This window comes from Hylaeus anthracinus, unplaced genomic scaffold, assembly GCF_026225885.1.
Source record: "Hylaeus anthracinus isolate JK02 unplaced genomic scaffold, UHH_iyHylAnth1.0_haploid 11997, whole genome shotgun sequence".
Classification (NCBI taxonomy): Eukaryota; Metazoa; Arthropoda; class Insecta; order Hymenoptera; family Colletidae; genus Hylaeus; species Hylaeus anthracinus.
This window is the reverse complement of record NW_026534344.1, coordinates 9278970-9296562: the sequence shown is the minus strand read 5'-3', so window position 1 is coordinate 9296562 and position 17593 is coordinate 9278970. Positions and strand designations below refer to the sequence as shown.

Sequence of the window (17593 nt, the reverse complement as noted above, 5' to 3'; positions counted from 1 at the left end):
GATTAATGGTGGCACTGATTCTAAATCTGAACTTAACATTTGAAAATCAGTACCGTGGAATCCCGCGCATTAAAAGTGAAACACTTTAATCCCTTCCGTAGGTGTAACTTTCGTAGTTACTTTTAAACTACACTGTATAGGTGAGAGTTGTGCGTTACCCCCACTTATGCATTACAGTCAACAACATGCTCCATCGCTACTCTCTCACTGTCACTTTTTTGTTACAAAAAGTTTCACTGTAAATACATTTTCACCTTATTTATAAGAAGTATAACAACTCAAATAAACATCCAGCGTGATTCAATTCAGTTAACTATGCATACAATTTACAAAGAGCAAGGAAACTAATCAAATACACAAAATGTCGCATAGAACGCTTCGGAATGTCACCTGCAACCTGAAATCCATGTACATCCGTGTTTCTACACGAAGCAACACGTCTCCTCGCGAAAAAGAGAGTCTCGAGTCCAGGAATCGAGGCGTAAAATAAAAGTGAATTACGGATGGAATTAAGAAAGCCGGGTAAAAGGTAATGGGGAAAGGTGGTGGGGAGGATGAGAGCATCGTAACGACGACGGGAAGAGGAGAATTCGTAAACGTCGCAGCATCCGCATGGCGAGACGACGCTCGTTCGCGTCAGCGAAATCGTTTTCATGGGATTTCTGCACCAGCGAAGATAACTCCCCTTTTCGTCGCGAACGCGATTCCCCTTCGAGCGGAAAAATTTTTCTTTTCCCTGCGACGTTCGTCGCGCCGAAAAGGAGCAGCCGACGACAGATAAGAATTCTCGCCGAATCGTGCCAGAAAGTCGCGTCTCTATCCCGCAAAGTTATGTTCCCAGGCGTCTCGTTCCTCGTCCACAGAGAAAGGAAACGCGAGAATGCAAAATTAGTGGGACGAAAGATCGGGCGAAATGGCGCGCAAAACGTTACCAAAGAAATCAAAAAAAAAAACGGACGTTTACTTGTGCCAAACAGAAGTTTGGGAACTTTCTCGGTTCGCGACGCTCTTGCCGCTTTGAATATGCTTTTGCGACATTCTCATCGTTCGAGCGATACTGTGCATTCGCTCGTTGCTATACTGCGAATGTTTATGCATTTATGACGTATGATAATATAGGAAACGTACGTAAAATGTACATGATATAAGGTATGTTGAATATATTCTACAATTGTTATAATGATATTGTTATTTTATTTTGCAGTAGTACGCATATTCTTTGGCTACGTTTAGCATTTGTTTATTATATCATAAATGCATAAGACCCTAAGTCTACTGATTATTATACTGCGGATGTTTATGTAAATTCATTTTTCCACGAATACAGAAAGACGAATGAAACTTAAGGGATATTTCTGACGTAACGAACGAAAGATTAAGCATACTTTTCAGATTTCTTTCGAAGTCTATAAATTTAAGAACGACTCCGGTGTTCTTTCTACTTATAATAATATTAAGAAAGAGTATAAAAATATTCTTGTACAAACCTTATGATATTTATTTATTGACTTATATTAACGTTAAAATAGCTTCTGTCGACATCTTTATAGTCGTCAAGATATAACCTCCACAAATTTTAACAATGGATTTTTAAATATATGTACTTTGACAAATGAAAAAGAAAATTATTTTTTGTTGTCTTACTTAAATAGTGCATTATTATGCAATTTTTTCCTCAAATTTTATTTAAGTAGAGTGGCTAGCTAGGCAGGCGTAAATTCTGAACCAGGACATCGCAAATTTGTATCGATAAGGCGAAAATAAAAATGACAAAATATGCTTTGAAATTCAAATGTTGTAAATATGTAGAGTATAAAATAAAAAGATTTTCAGAATTTTTTCGTAACTGGGAATAGAATTTGAAGCGACGTGAATTCACGTCAGCGGTAGCGAATTCGTTAAATAAAGTGTCACGGTTGATTAAACGGGATCAACGTTTTATTGCGATCTGCTACGTAACAACGTCGGCCAAAAGTGCGCGAATGACCGGGTAACATTTCGAACGGTGAATTAAACCGCGGAATGGAAGTGGAAAATTTTCACCTGACCGTACACGCGACACGCTAGGTGAAAAATTTGTTTCGCACTGTCAACGGTGGATAACGGTTTTTAACGCGATTTCAAGTATTACCGGTTTCAATGCGTTTCCTACCGCGCGCTTAATTGCGACTGTTCGTCAAGCTTACTGTCACTTCGATTAATCGAACGGGTTTCGTTTCGGGGCAGAAAGCAACAGGTGTATGCGCAGGATTTATACAGGGTGTTTCTTAATATGTGGGCGCCATTTCGGGGATAAGGTCCTCATACCAGTACGAATCGAAAAGTCCTGTAGCAATTTGCGAACTACGGCTTCGTTCTCGAAATATAAGCAGTTGAAATTTACAAGTGCAACTTCCGACGCGGGCTGCTTTGAATCTCTGTTAGCTGTTCGCAATATGTACATCCCCGATCGTAAATATGTGGACACTTACTGAGTTTAATGAATAATTAATATACACCGCAAATTATTACTCTACAACTTTTGTTGCTAAATTCTATATAGAATGTGTATTTAACAACATTCAATAATACTAAATGTTGTGTGGTGTATTCAATTTTATAGCGGAACTATGGGATCGTTTAGATATAAAATTTCAGGAAAAATGTTCAATATATCAAAAACATTTATGACGAAATATTACAAAATAAATGAGATAATATTACTTCGGGTACAATGAAGAAATTAATAGTATCCAAGTTTGGTAAAAGAAATTTTAAGAACACGCAGCAGCAGACTGCAGCAGACATACAATAAAAAGAAAATTGAACTGTTTTTTATTATTGCTAATGTGATATTAAAAAAAAATAACTGTTAATAAAATATATATTCGCTAATTAACATAAACATAGTGAAACATAAATGATATAATTGATATTAATAGATTCGCAACTTTTATTAGATATCTATTTCTATTAAGTAGAAAATAAATTTCGTAAAATTCACTCTTTATTATTTCTCACATTCCAAGGAAAACAAAAATTCTACGAAACTTTATATTCTGTCAGGCTGGGTACTGTAATTTACGAACAATTTGAATGAATCATCTACCTTAATTGTTCGAACATCCTGTCAATAAATTCAAATACGATTACTTCAATAAATATGAATTTTCCATAAAATAGCTTTTTACGTGCCTACCTTGAAAAAATCAAAATTACGATCGTGCATTGAAATTAATGACCTATATGTATAAGAGAGGAAAATCGTGACACTTTGAAACTATTCCAAATAAAAATGAATTTTTCTCTCAGAGACAAGAGGAACCAAGAAACGTCTCGTAAGAAATATTCCATAATTTCAAAACTTACCGCCCTGGTGTTGAACGCCTGATTCAGATTGTTGACATTATTGTTGATGACGTTGTTGTTGTTCAGATTGTTGGTCGTTCGGTTAGAGTTGTTGTTGCTTGAATGGTGATTCGAGTTATTCCTATTGTTGTGCTTGCTGTGCTTGTGCAGCACCATAGCGACGAACATTTTGGCCTTTCTCCCCGACCGATCGGTCGTTAAACGGTTTATTGTTTTCCCAGCGATTCGAAATTTCATTCGTTGCCTCGCTGCATAAATTCGAACGAACTGGAACGCCAGAACATTATCGTAAGAATGCAGCGAATTCGTCCAAAAACATAAAGACCAAACGAAATCGCAGAGACAAGTGGATCGACGAGATTTGTTCGCTTTATTAGCTAGTCAATTCTGTGTATCATTATTTTCACCCTTCGATTCTTTTGTTTTTAATACAAATTTAGAGTCGCGATAATTACTGACGGTTGCTAGGGGCGTATTATAAATTATCGGTGGATCTTGTTCAATTTTGTGTTTTTGAAAAAAGTGATGGCTTTCCTGGCAGTTTGTTATAATTAGAACGTAGCTCTATGTAAATCCGTATTTACACAAATATAGAAGCTTATATGTATATAGATATATAGTTATTCTTCAGTGATAGTAAAGAAAAAGTATTTATACATATAATACGATTAATAAGTACAAGCAGTGTTGTATTATAACTAGACTGCGGATGTTTATGCATTTATGGCAAATGAATGTATGGATAAATTTATGAGAATCTCCTCAAATGTAAGAATATATAAAATGTCAATAATATACATGCTATACGTGTTTAGAAGAAAAGACATTCTTTCATTAAAGTTTTGAATGATCTACATCTCAGATGTTAATACCTCCTATTTTGATTATTAACGTGTTAACAGTGGATGAAAAAGATTTAGTATCAAAGAAACGTTCAATGGATAAAAGCATGAATCATTCGCAAAAATATCCAGTTATAATATATTTTACGTATTTAATCAATTTTAAAAAGTCGTTCCATTACGTAATTTATTTCACAGAGTTATGCATGGAAAAATGGAAGTAGCCTGTATAAAAGAGTTAACCCTAAAGCCAGTATTTATTTCGAGCAAATTTAATTAATATGTAAATATTATATTATACCCCACAGAAATATATGATATCCAAAAGAAAATCGAAATATCGACAGAAAATGACTAAAATTTAAGTACAATGAAAATATTTTCATATTTTTTCAAAGATATCAAAAAAAGATAAACAAAATTACAGATAATTTATCATTTTAAATATATTAGTAAGTAGACTGTGAATAGTTACGCCAATTCATATTTTCGTATAGAGAAAAACTGAAACTTGAATGAAAATATATCTTATGTTCTAAACGATGTAACATGCATTTTATTTGTTAAGCCTCTATGGGTTCGTGTTACTTTCAGATCACATGTTACTATATCGACAGTTTACGAAATAATTCTAGCTTTTCCATAAGATGATATCTTAACCCTTTGCACTCGAGAGGCGACTCTCAAACACCATTAGGTTTCACACAGCAAATCTACAATACCTAATGTTTCTTTAGGTTTAATCTCTTTGGAACTCGAACTATCAATAAAATGATTGTCGGTGAGGTAAAGATGACCTTATTCTCAAATCTAGATAGCTTAGAATTCATGGCAATAAAATGCTAAAAAACATCTCGAGTTGCTGGCAAATACTAGAAAAAAAGGCCTCGAGTGGAAAGAGTTAATTATATGATGCCTTTGATAACCAATCACAATAGTGATGATGGTCACCAGCATCATCAACCTGAAATATCAAACTAAATTACTTGCAAATTGTCTACAGAAAGAAGAATTCTACCCATAGAGGATTAATATTTTACATACTTTTATTTTCTGCACATTCTCACAGATTTCCCCATATTTGCCATAAATGCATAAACTCCCTCCAATCTATTAATAAGGATTAAAGTACAAATTCATCAATATTAGTAACCATAACCCCCAAACTGTTAAATTGCATCAAACATTATCATACGTGGACGAAATTATCATATTTTCGTAAATAACTGTATTCGCTTCGACTTTCGACCATTCGCCACTATTGCACGCAAACTTAATAACGCAATTCGGCAGAACACTCGTCCGTGGAATGCACCTTATAATTTCCCTGCCAGTCATACAGCGGGCATAATAGCAAGCTGTCGATTTTAATCATCCCCATTACAACGGCTGCTCGATGGAAAATTAAATCCCCGGAAAAACGATATTTCTCGCGAGTTGTCCGTCCGCGACGATAAATCGCAGTTCACGCACGCCCAGCTCGTTAATCTCGCGCACGACAAATCCATGCTTCGTCCAGTTAACGCTTAAGTTATAGCAGACACGAACAGAAGCGATTATCTCGCGAGATCCAATGCGAATCGGACGCCACCTACTATCCTATCGAATGTATAATCGGTCGGATACTTCGCGATGCACGTTGCACGAGTCTCGCGTCCATCATGCGCCCGATTCGTGCCCTGGCAACCCTCAATTCGCTTCACTCTCGAGCGATTCACTGTTTATGTGCATGTATGCTTGCTAAAAATTCTAATTTCCCTTGAGAGGGTATTCTACTCGGGAAATTTCAACATATTGATTTGTTCTGATAGATCTTTAAAAATAATGGGTATTCGAAAAAGTTCATGGCGTTTTGTCATGCATTTTAAATTTCTTTGCAGTTTTTAGTATAATTTCTTTATTGTTAATATGTAAAATGTGCAAAAGTGACATTCATTTTTAACAAGGAAGTAAGCGAAGATTGGGTTTTAATCGTAATCGTAGGTATAGGTACTTGGTATGAAAAATTTTAAACGCGATTTTCTTGTAACCATATCTTTTTCTGAAATGGTTGCCATAATATCTCAAGTTCTAGTAGATCGAATGACTTCAAATTTGGAGTGAATCTTCAGCACATATGCCTTTGTCCTCCGAACTACGGTTTTCAAAATCTAATTATTCTAAAGATTTTTTCTAATACACTAAGGACAAATCGAAATCGATATTCCTTATTCCTTTCAAGTTGAAGAATTAAACTGTTCGAAACTACCAGAAGAAACTTCATACAACACCGATGGGTTAGCAGAAATATAAAAAGGATATGATATCAATAATAAACAGATAAATGGTAGAATTTGATTTAAAGAATCCTGCGACTAAAACGTATATAGTAAAAAATATACAAACACACTTTTTAAAGTATGCTTTAACTAAAGTATGTTTTCTTCTAACGTAATATTTTTAGACTGATGTTAATAAAAATAAAAGTATGCCGATGAGCTATTTAAAACTTCGTTTATTAATCATGACTGATATATTTTAAAGAAGAATTCACGTCCTGTGCTTTTATTGCTAGTGTTACTAGACCAAAAATACTATATTAGAAGAAAAAAAATTATACTTTACTTATGGATACTCTTTATGAATAAAATGTGTTCTTTAAACAATTCCTGTGTAATTGACTTCCTATATTTATTTAACGCTTTTACGTGAAATAAATGTCGTTGGTCGCGTACGCGTCGTTTTGCACGTGCAAACGTAGAGCACGTGAAGAACGCGACGACCGGCTGCTCGTATTGATTCGTTATAAATAGTCAGGTGCAGCGAACCGAGCCGTTTCTTTCCTACCTGTTTCTCTCGCAACCTGACCACTCGTCCAACACAGAAACTTAGCATAAATTTTCGTTGGCTCGAACTCAGGGACTATACTGGATCTTGATTCTCTTTGCATATTCAAATTCATCGTGAAATTTTATTCAAAACGATTTTTAAACATTTGTTTCATTTTTGTTGGTTTCGAAACATAGCGAGCTAACAAGTGCGGTACTACTTTTTCAAGAACAGAAGTAAAAATAATGACTTTAACCTGAACTATTACTGGCATAATTTTTGTTCTAATAAAAATATCGTTTTGAAAAAGAAGACTTAGCCAGTCACATTTTATTATCTTTTAGCAATTAGTAACGACGTTATTAGTTTTGAGAGACGTGTTATATTACGAGCATAAATTTATTCATAATAATAATAGAACTCTGTTGTCATTTTTCAGTGGAATATATATATATTGAAAATGACGTGGATATTATTTGAGAAATAATAAATCATTAATTGCGAAGTATAAATGTGTATGTCTTGGTTGAAGATTTTAAAGAGTTTAATATTGAGTAATATTGAAACCTGGTGGAAAATGATCTTGGAAAAATTAAACATTGAATTTAAAGGATTATAAAAGACTTCTAACCCTTTGCGAACGACTTCATACAAATTAAAGATTATTAGATGGAGATCCTTGAAAGAGAAAAAACAAAAGTATATATTTTGAAGGAATTTAAATTATATTTATTATTGTTCAATGCGTTATCAATGATACGTATCAAAACAACAATTTGATTTATTTCACAGAGAATTTCAGATTTATTCTATAAAGTATTAAAACAAGTTTCATTTTTTCGATAAGAATAAACAATGATAAAAGAAACATATGAGACAGTACAAATGTCTTATTTCAGTATCAAATTGTTTAAATATCATCGATACGTACCAGATGAATCAACTTAATAGTCGCAAATATGCAAATAACCATTCTAACGAAGAAACCTCTTACAAGAATTTAATTACAAGAATCAGATATTGTGAAGAAACGAACATTTATATCCAGCGTACAAATCTCGCATGATAAGCAAACATTACGAGAGCAATGGTTGGATTTAACTCGCCTACTTCCTATTCTTGTAACGTACAATGCAAAATGTTGTCTCCTATAAGTCAGAAAATTCCACCGCAAAGCTTTTAATCCGCGTTAAAACCATGACAGCAAATTATCTCGTTAAATGTCCAACTCGATTACCACCACTGCGAACACCTGGTACTCGGGTTTCTTTATTACCAACGTTCCAGGTTTACTTATCTCTCATATTTCCTTCGGAGTACCACGATAACGGTTTAATTTTCATTCTACCACTGGTTTTCTTGTTCAGTTTAATCATACAGAATCGCGGTGGTTGTGAAATTATAGGTATTAGGGGCAAACGAATTTATTTATACAGGGTGTTCCTAAATTAAATGGCCAAACTTAAAAGATGAATTTAGGACCCAGAAGACAAACAAAAATATCCTGCAGAAATATCCTCGCAAACGTTTCGTTCGAGAGCTATTGATTTCTGAAGTTACAGAATTATAATTTGAATTATAAATGAATCATTTCCTTGTTTTGAAGATCATTGATACTTAACGCTAACATACAGACTTAACGCTATTAGAGCTTCTTTGGGGTGCACTCAAGCAAAAAATGTATGATATATCTACTAATGATTTTTAATCATTAAAACGAAGTATAGTGGACGCATGTAAAAAGTTACAGACGTTCAATGACGATCAGCCACTCATCGAAAAACTTCTTAACCGCTACATTAGTTACAATTTTTCTAAGTCATATACTCCTCTAATTTTTTGCCAATATGTAATTTATCCGAGTTGAAATTATACACAGAACAAAAACATGTAGTTACCATACATTATATGTATGCTCAAGCGTCGTTTTCTGTCTGAGTGACGCCGTACATCTGTTAATTAACTTTGATTAAATGGGCATAAGTAAATACCAAACAACAAACTTTATATTTAAATTTATAAAGGACATTTTTTACATATTCTGTAACTATACATTTTTATCCTTGTGTTGGTGTACAATTCAAACTGCTTTATATGTATAAAACTGAAATGAAAGTAAATATCTACATACATAGAGCAATTTTATTGTGCTGTTTACTTAATAAAAACATGTACGTATTATTGTAGTTTATGTATTCACAAGCTTTTACTTGTGGTGTGCTGCGAAATTATCGATAAAACATTGTTATGAAAGATAAAAGGTTGCGGAGCACTGGCATACCTAAATCATCCCAGCAAATCTTCCGCGAATTTCCGACGCAATTTCGTGATCTCATGACGCTCGTTGCTGTGTCAGTGAACTTGACGCGCCCACAATTCGTGCGTTCATATTAACGCCGTCTCCTCGGGGGACACGCACGCTCGGGCATTCACTGTTAATTGGTATAGTTATTGCAAGTCGGAGAAGCGATTGCCACTCGATGGGCATCGGCCGAGCAGCAGGTTGCAGTCCCGTCTGACGACCTAACGCGGTTAGCCCCGGGGTAATAATTGCGACCAGAACATTGCCTTGTAATCGAATTAGGTCGCGTCCGATCCCAGCTACCGCGATGTACCTCTCGGGCTCCAATTATCGCAATTCGCCGTTGCGTTACCTGTTAGGATGATTGTCGTACGCGTCTTGCGTAATTCGAGAATGCGTGGCGTCCGGCCGTCGACAACGAAACCCATGCATGCGGAAAGAACGATGAAACGGAGATGTTTCAGGAAACGTAAAAGTAGATAAAGTTGCTGTGGATGTTTTTAGATTTTTCTCGGAACTTTTTTTAAACATTTCATTTAACGAAATGTTCACCATTTATTTCTACAACTATTATTCTTCATTTAAGCTCCTACTGATAAGGAAAGCTTGTTACCAAAATTAATCAGTAGATATCAACTTTCAGTCCCATTTTGGGCCCGAAATGGCTTTTATGAGGGATGTATATGTTCAGTAAATAAAATTCGTTCATAAAAAAAATGTGTTATGTTGAGAAAGTATCAGTCAATGCATACAGTGAGCATTATGTGTGAATGCTTTTTTTTCAGTTTGATGACTCACTCTCGTGAGTATGTTTCTGTGTCGCGTTGTATGTAACAGCTAAGATAATAAAGTCCTACTTTTATATAACGTTAAGTACAAAAGCTCTGGTCTATTATCAGCCTAATAATTCGCTCTGTCCTTACTCACTGTATTTCTGTCATGTTATTTTTTCCATTTTTTAATTTTTTAATGATTACTGAAGGGGTTAAAACATATTCAAAAATCAAAACAATCGGAGGTCGGACACCTAGAAAGGTTTCGTTGTGAGCAACGCTTCATGATAACTGAAATTGCAAATTTTCAGAGAGAGAAGGTTTGCTCTCACACATTTTTGCAATCTTCATTTGTCGATTACAGTCGCATTGTACAAGGATATAGTGCCAGGAGTCACACTGTATTCCGACTGACAATTTATTATGTTATACAGTGATATATTGATCGTCGTGATGTTTAGATCCTTTTTGATAAAAGTGTCTAGGTCCTTCGTGTAAAGCACGAGTAAAAACTACAAAAGGAAGAGAATAATATTGCCATTCATATTATTATATACGTATAGATGACAGTGCTTTTCACTGAAAAACTAAACAAATTAATTCTGAAAGTTAACTGTCACAAAACGTGAATTTGAATGAGATATGAATATTATTTCGAAAGTTACCGGTGGCCAATTGATACGAAATTTGGAGGATGTTATGAAGAGTGTAGGAGGACACCAAATATAAAATTTTAACTTCGGGAATTCACCCGTTTAAAAGATACAGATACTTTAGAGGAAGCTGCTCATTCACTGTGATCGTTTGCTTCTGATATGTCATCATTAGACTGCAGATTTTTATGTATTTATAGGAAATTTAAATGTGTAAGAAACTACAAAATGCACACAATATGCTGTAATATAAAAAAACATTGAAAGTAGAGTTATTATATTATATTATATTATTTACAGAGTAAAATGAATTCCTATTTAGGTTCAATTTTTGTGGGTACGTTTGCTAAGATTTTATTTTGCATAAAGATCCGCAGTCTAGTCATTATATTGTTTTACAAATTTGTTTAAATAGAAAATGGTAAATTGTTGCTGGCTTTGAAAGAAGAAAGAAGCTGTACGACTTTTTTCGACCGAGTCAACGATAACCAGAGATTATAATTAACTCATGCAAAGAAAACAGTTATAAAAGCGCTGTATAAAGTGTGTAGAAATTAATTACTCGGGTATTTTTTGTGTAATACGAATTGTTCTGTAATTACAAATGAATTCGTAAGGTTTTCGTTCGAGTTGAAAACAAAGCTCCCGCTGTAATAATTCTTTGCCTATGTTTCTTGGAGCTGGCACGAAACAGCTTTAAAGTGGAAAAGTGTTGCAAGTAACCCCGTTTGACGGTAGTACGAATTAACCCTTCACTCTGGGGAAGGAAAGTTTAGACTTTAAGACACTCCTCGAGCCGACAAATTACAGCGAGGAAACAAATACTTTAATCGGAAACTGGAGAGACGGAAATCTCGATAATTGAAAAGTTTTCGCGACTCAATTTTCAAGGGGAATTCCGTTTAAACACTAGCACAACTATAAAACAGAAAACCGACGGAAGAACTTCATTAACTGCTCTCGAATCGCGTCAATCGCGAAGGACTTTGCTGGAGTTCTCCGCTGGAAAAAAAAGAAGAAAAATGGATCCACGAATGGTCCGTGGGATCCTGCGTGCATCGTGATAGGTGGTAGTAACTTTTCCAATAATATCAATAAATCCTAGGACAACGGGAATTATCGAACGAGAAGAGAGTATACACGAGCCATCTAAAGTGGTCGTTCATCAGACGAAAATGGAAGTACGCGGGCTCGCGTAGACAGAATTCCGATGCGAGACATTGCTTTACTCGATTATTTTTTTCTTCGAACGAATCGAGCAAGTTTCTGTGACACGTTAAAATGTTTGTCGCTGGCTAGCCAGAGGTAAAATTTTACCGATAGAATGAACTCTCCTATGAAGCAGTACTCTCAGAACGCAATAGGCTGATAACGTAATTTCTCTATGCACGGATTTAATTAATATAATAGCTTGAGCAGTATTCCTATAGCGTAAATTGTTCTATTACAGTTTAAATTAATGAGTCGAAATATGCAACACTGTTGTATTGCTATGACAGCAATATTGGTTGACAACAATGGGGATGAAGAATGAGTTGCAAATTTCAATAATGGAACAAAAGAAATTAAATTAACGGAGAACATTTACTTCATTGAAAATGGTCCTTCAATAGTATGATGTGCAACATTGAAAAGAAATTACAAAATTGTTTAGCTCCTTATGGGTATATTTATATAGACTTGCAAAATAAAACAATATTTGAAAACGAAAATGAAGATATCCCAAAATGAAAATGACATTAGGCCGATTGATATTTGATAGCGATAATAAATGTTAATACATACAATTTTGTATTAAACCTAAGTTGCTTCTTTTCGTCAGAAAAAGAACTTTTAACAATTTTACTTCGCATGGTTTTTTTAAATACTCTTATATGAAGTCTAGTACTGAATAAAATAATTTGAAACACGTAAACATGTATGTATTACGTTTATATAAAGGATGTTCGGTAACTGGTGGTACAAGGAAAAAAGGGGGTGATTCTACATGAAAAAATAAGTTAAAAATGTAGAATAGGAATTTTTCATGTGAGGGTTTATTTGCGAGAAAATCGAGTTTGAATTTTTATTCTATATTTTCGACTTATTTTTTCATGTAGAATCACCCCCTTTTTACCACCAGTTACCGAACACCCTGTACTTAAAATTATATTTCATAACTATTTGTCATAACATAATGCTCTTAAGTTGCAATTAATATAATGTGTAATAGATCGAATCAGCCTCATTACTTCTGGCGATCTTATAACGCGGTTTTCGTATAACGCGATATAAATTAATCGCATTATAAGAGAGTTAACTATATTCGGTTATGTGAGGAGCAAAAGTTTACAGTTTAACTTCGCTGTCGTTAAAACTTATACAGAACTAGCGGAGTAACCCGCACCCCCGCAGGGATTATAATTTCTAACCAGCTGCAGAAGAATGATACCGAAGGGAAAGTCCTCTTAACAGAACTCCAATTATTACGGATTATTGCTAAATTTACAGCACTTGGATAAAGTTTGTTTTGGACGAGATAACTATGGCAAACTGTAGATTTTTTTCTATATCTCAAAGAATTAGGAATTGGCGGACTTTGGGAAAACAAATTTAAAATTTCACGAACAAGTAGATAGATAGATAGATAGATAATTTATTCCTTGTAATTTTTATGTGAGGAAGAATTTATTTTGTACTAATTTGTACCAGAAACAATAATATTGTACCTGTTACCGTTATCAAGGAAATCGTGGCGCTGCTAGCTTAATATTAAGCGATTTCCTTGATAACGGTAACAGGTACAAAATTGTTGTTTGTGGTACAAAATAGTACAAATTCAACACTAAATGTATCCCCTGTGATTTTTTCATTTTTATTAATTCTGACGTTTGGTCCTGCTAGCTTAATATTTGTAGATCGAGTTCATATCTTACCGCTCCTATAATCAATTGTTTCCTATAATCAATTGTATTCTCACACACACGAACGTACTACGTGGATCAACGGGTTGTGTCTTAACCTAAAAAGCTTAGAATTGTATTTCATGAAGTTGTATCTAACAAATATATTCTATTAACTCGAACTGCCAAGCTAAACTTCATTACGATTACCTGCGTAACCCAAATATCTACCAATATTAAACTAGCAGCGTCACGATTTGATAACGGTAACAGGTACGAAATTGTTGTTTGTGGTACAAATTACTACAAAATAACTACTAAATATTCCACTAAGACCGATATGATTCGGCTGATTTGGTTCTGCCAGATCAAGAAAGGTGTATATTTGGCTTATTCGTTTTACGAGGCTTTTACGAGGCCGAGAGCCACGGGAACAGGTTCGTCCTGGCTGTTTAACGCGCTCCCCAACGCAAAATCTTGCCCATCGTAAGTTAATTTCGAGGTTCGAAACTCGCAACGCGGCGCGCCGTGACGTGCCCGCCCTATAAATCCGCCGGTTTTATAGCGGCGCATAAATTATCATTGCGAAATTCGCGAAACGCATTAAGCCCTGCGCGATATAATTATTTCGCGAACACGATTACGAACAATGCGATAAATAACGCTATACCGAGAAACGGTTCGCGCGCTTTCTTGAATCACCGGTTGCACGCGAGGCCAACACGCCGCGGTACGATTCTAGATTTTCCTCGTTAGTACTAGGAACAGCCGCGCATTGTGGCTACGACAAAGGCAATTGTCCAGGGCCAAGAATTCTTCGACGAATTGAAAATACCTCGTTTGGTCATATTTACGAAATATACACATATGTACATCGAATAAATAAAAATGTAAGCTTGTAATTATTGACATATATTAACACAATTTTGGTGAATTGATCGATAGATAGAAGTTAATATTTTCATTTGTTTGATATTATTCTAGAATTTGTATTTATTTGTAATCTTGAATGAAGTATTTATATGTGGAGAACAAAATATATATTTAATCTTATGTTTTAATTGATCCATGAATGATAATGGTTATCTCCTAGAAGTTTTTGGAATTAAATTTTTGTTGAGAGTAAAAGTAGAGTAAACTAACTCTCTGGCGTACTCTAGTAAACATAGTATTAAATGAATTCTTAATTTTTTTCAGCTTTCGTTATTTCTTATAAATTTATATTTAATTCTAATTCTAATTTTAATTATAATCAACAATATTCAACAAGATGCATTGAAAAGTATTATTACGTAATCATCTCTGTAAAAATTCGATCTAATCTCTTTTTCATTCGATATCAAACTACAAGCATTTTAATCATATTGTAAGGAAATTTAAAGTTGTCTTGAAATATAATATAATAATTGAATAGTATTGTAGCTTTACGTTTTGTATTACTGATCAATTATTTTCATATTTCACATATATTATATATTTCACATTGGTATTTTAATTAATAGAAAGGTAATGCTTATTTTCAAAAAATTATTATTGTCTGTCGAAGGTTAATTTGCTACTGATTGTAAGTCGAACCTACGTTCCCGCGCTATTAATTATTTTTCCTCGATCGCGTGTCCCTTCGCACTGCTCTTTAACCATTACACTCGCGCTCCGAGAACGTATCACTCTGCAATTAAACCTATTTCTGCTTATGAATGAATGTCTCGTGAAACAATCGGGTTAGTCTCCATAGAAATAGTTTCCAAACTTTTTCAATGGAGCTTATCGAAAAGAATAAAATGAGATCGTTAGTATTTATAAGTTATAAAGATATGAACCAGTGGGTAAAATATTTACCGTATTTTACGGACTATAAGACGTATCTTAATTTTTAAGCGATTTAAAAAAAATAACATTTTTATTATTAGATTGCCTCTTTGTCGTCGTCGATGTCCTCTTCATATATAAGATGATGTTCAATGATATCGAATTAATTTCGAGTGTAGGACACACCTGAATTTTGGAGGTATATGTTAAATTTTTCAAACACAAAAATATTGAATATTGTTACTTTTTCTGTAACAGATTGCAATAAATACCAGATAGACGAAGATACTTCGTAGATTTTCAAATAATATTTTACAAATTGCGTTTAAGTGTAATTCTCGTTTCTTAAGATATTTCAAAAACAATACTCCAAAATGTCAAGAAGAAAGTTAATGAAAGATACCACATAATAGAGAACCATAAAACATAATTTTCACATAAAATCATTACATTAAAACGCATTACTGTGTAAACATATATCTAAAGTTCGCAGAAGAGTTAATAAATCTTGTTTATTTATGACAAGTATGACATCCATGTCTAAATTTAAACGAAACCAATGAAAACGAAATACTAATATTATAATATTAATTACCAAGAGTATATTCTACATGCATTACGTATACTTGTTGCATGTTTTCACTCAAGAAATAATTTCTTTTTGATAAATTAAACTGAAATATACGCAACAAAGAAATGGTTACTCAGCTATATTTTTTCATACGAAGAAAATATTCTTTCACTCTCCTTGTATCGCGAACCCTTCCTAGAGATTCCGTTCCCTTGAAAAACACTATTCAATAGAAAGAAAAGGAATCGATCCGTGAAATTGCTGGATCTGAATTCGAATTCAAATCATTCATTCCCCTACTCGACCATTCGAAATCTTTCTCTCTGGTTTTAATATTCGATAGTGCACGTCCGCGTTCCCGTTAAACGAATCTTTTCTATTCCATCGAAACGAAAGTCGGGTAAAGCTTGATTTCGGTTTGCAAAGCGGCGCGCATAAACTTTCCAGGAGGGGAGAGAAAGAGGAACAGGATACGGTGGTCTCTGAAATAAGCTCGAGCAAGTCGCAACGATAACAACAGAGAAACTACAACGGCGAGTAGTCCCTCGTCGGAGACTTTCTCTCTTTTTTCGCCTTGTACGCGCCTGTATTCTAGCGAGTTTTCAATCCGTGCTTCAGCCACGCGGATTCGCGCAGGACGCTCCGCGGTTGGAGATAGAGAAGATGCGCTCTCGAATGCGAATAGCTTCGCCGGAGAATTACTTGAATCATTGTGCGCTGGTGAATAGCAATGTTACGGGAAATGTTGCAAGAGATCCGTCGAACACGCGAAAAACATATCTCCGGACGTTAGATCCGCGTTAATTCGTGGGCTAACGCGTGAATTGCATGAAATCATGCGAGAAAACTTGCTGCAGAAAATATTTGGATATCAAGAAATTAGTTTATATCGTTTATATAATATTTGTTCAAAGTACATTTGTTTTTTTGTTAAATAGAGGCTTTATATTTTGTAGAGCAAGTTGGTGTCACTCAAATATTTGATGGTGTTTAATGTCAAAATAAATAGACTTTTACTGAACAAATATAATTTCCCAGGTTGATAAAAAGATGTAGGGGGAAAATAATCTTTATTTATATTCCAAAATTGTATATTTTAATTTATATTTTCAGTTTGATAGTATAATTCGTACACAGATTAATAATAGAAGTTTTAATTTGATCTCTAAGACACTCGGTACACGTTAAATCTTCTCTTTAGAAGAATTTAATTTGTTAGAAACCTTTTCATAATTTTCTTTAAAAGTAAATGTAAATGAAAATAATAGAATATATAGTTAAGAAAAAGGATCTACTTACTGGCAAATATTTTACGAATAAGTAATAAAAATGGAAATCTAATCAGCTATCTTTTTGTTAAAATTTTGTTTGTCACGGGGATAAATAAATCCACAGATGAAATTGGATATCCATGCATAAAGAAGCATGAAAGCAAGAAGTTAGTATTCAGGAATATGGCAATTTACGAGAGGTACGTATTCTCCAAAACCTTAAATGTCGACATTCTGGGAAGTTTCCATATTTTCAAGAATTTATTTCGTAGGAACCGATAGCGTGATGCTCTTTGCTATTTTTGGAGATTGTTCTGTATGCTATTCCCTACAT

The 17593-nt window shown here is 34.2% G+C and overlaps 1 protein-coding gene across 3 annotated transcripts in view; it reads right to left on the bottom strand.

Annotated features, from left to right (window-relative positions):
• The window catches only part of LOC128889465 (serine/threonine-protein kinase 25), a 240027-nt gene that overhangs the window by 134809 nt on the left and 87625 nt on the right, over positions 1-17593 (bottom strand). For 2 of the 3 annotated variants that reach the window (XM_054147124.1, XM_054147125.1), the window contains exon 2: positions 3349-3615. The exons of the other annotated variant lie outside the window; for it this stretch is intronic. In XM_054147124.1, coding sequence (XP_054003099.1) covers positions 3349-3615 — 267 coding nt within the window. The remainder of the gene's footprint in view (positions 1-3348; positions 3616-17593) is intronic. 3 annotated transcript variants of the gene reach the window in all.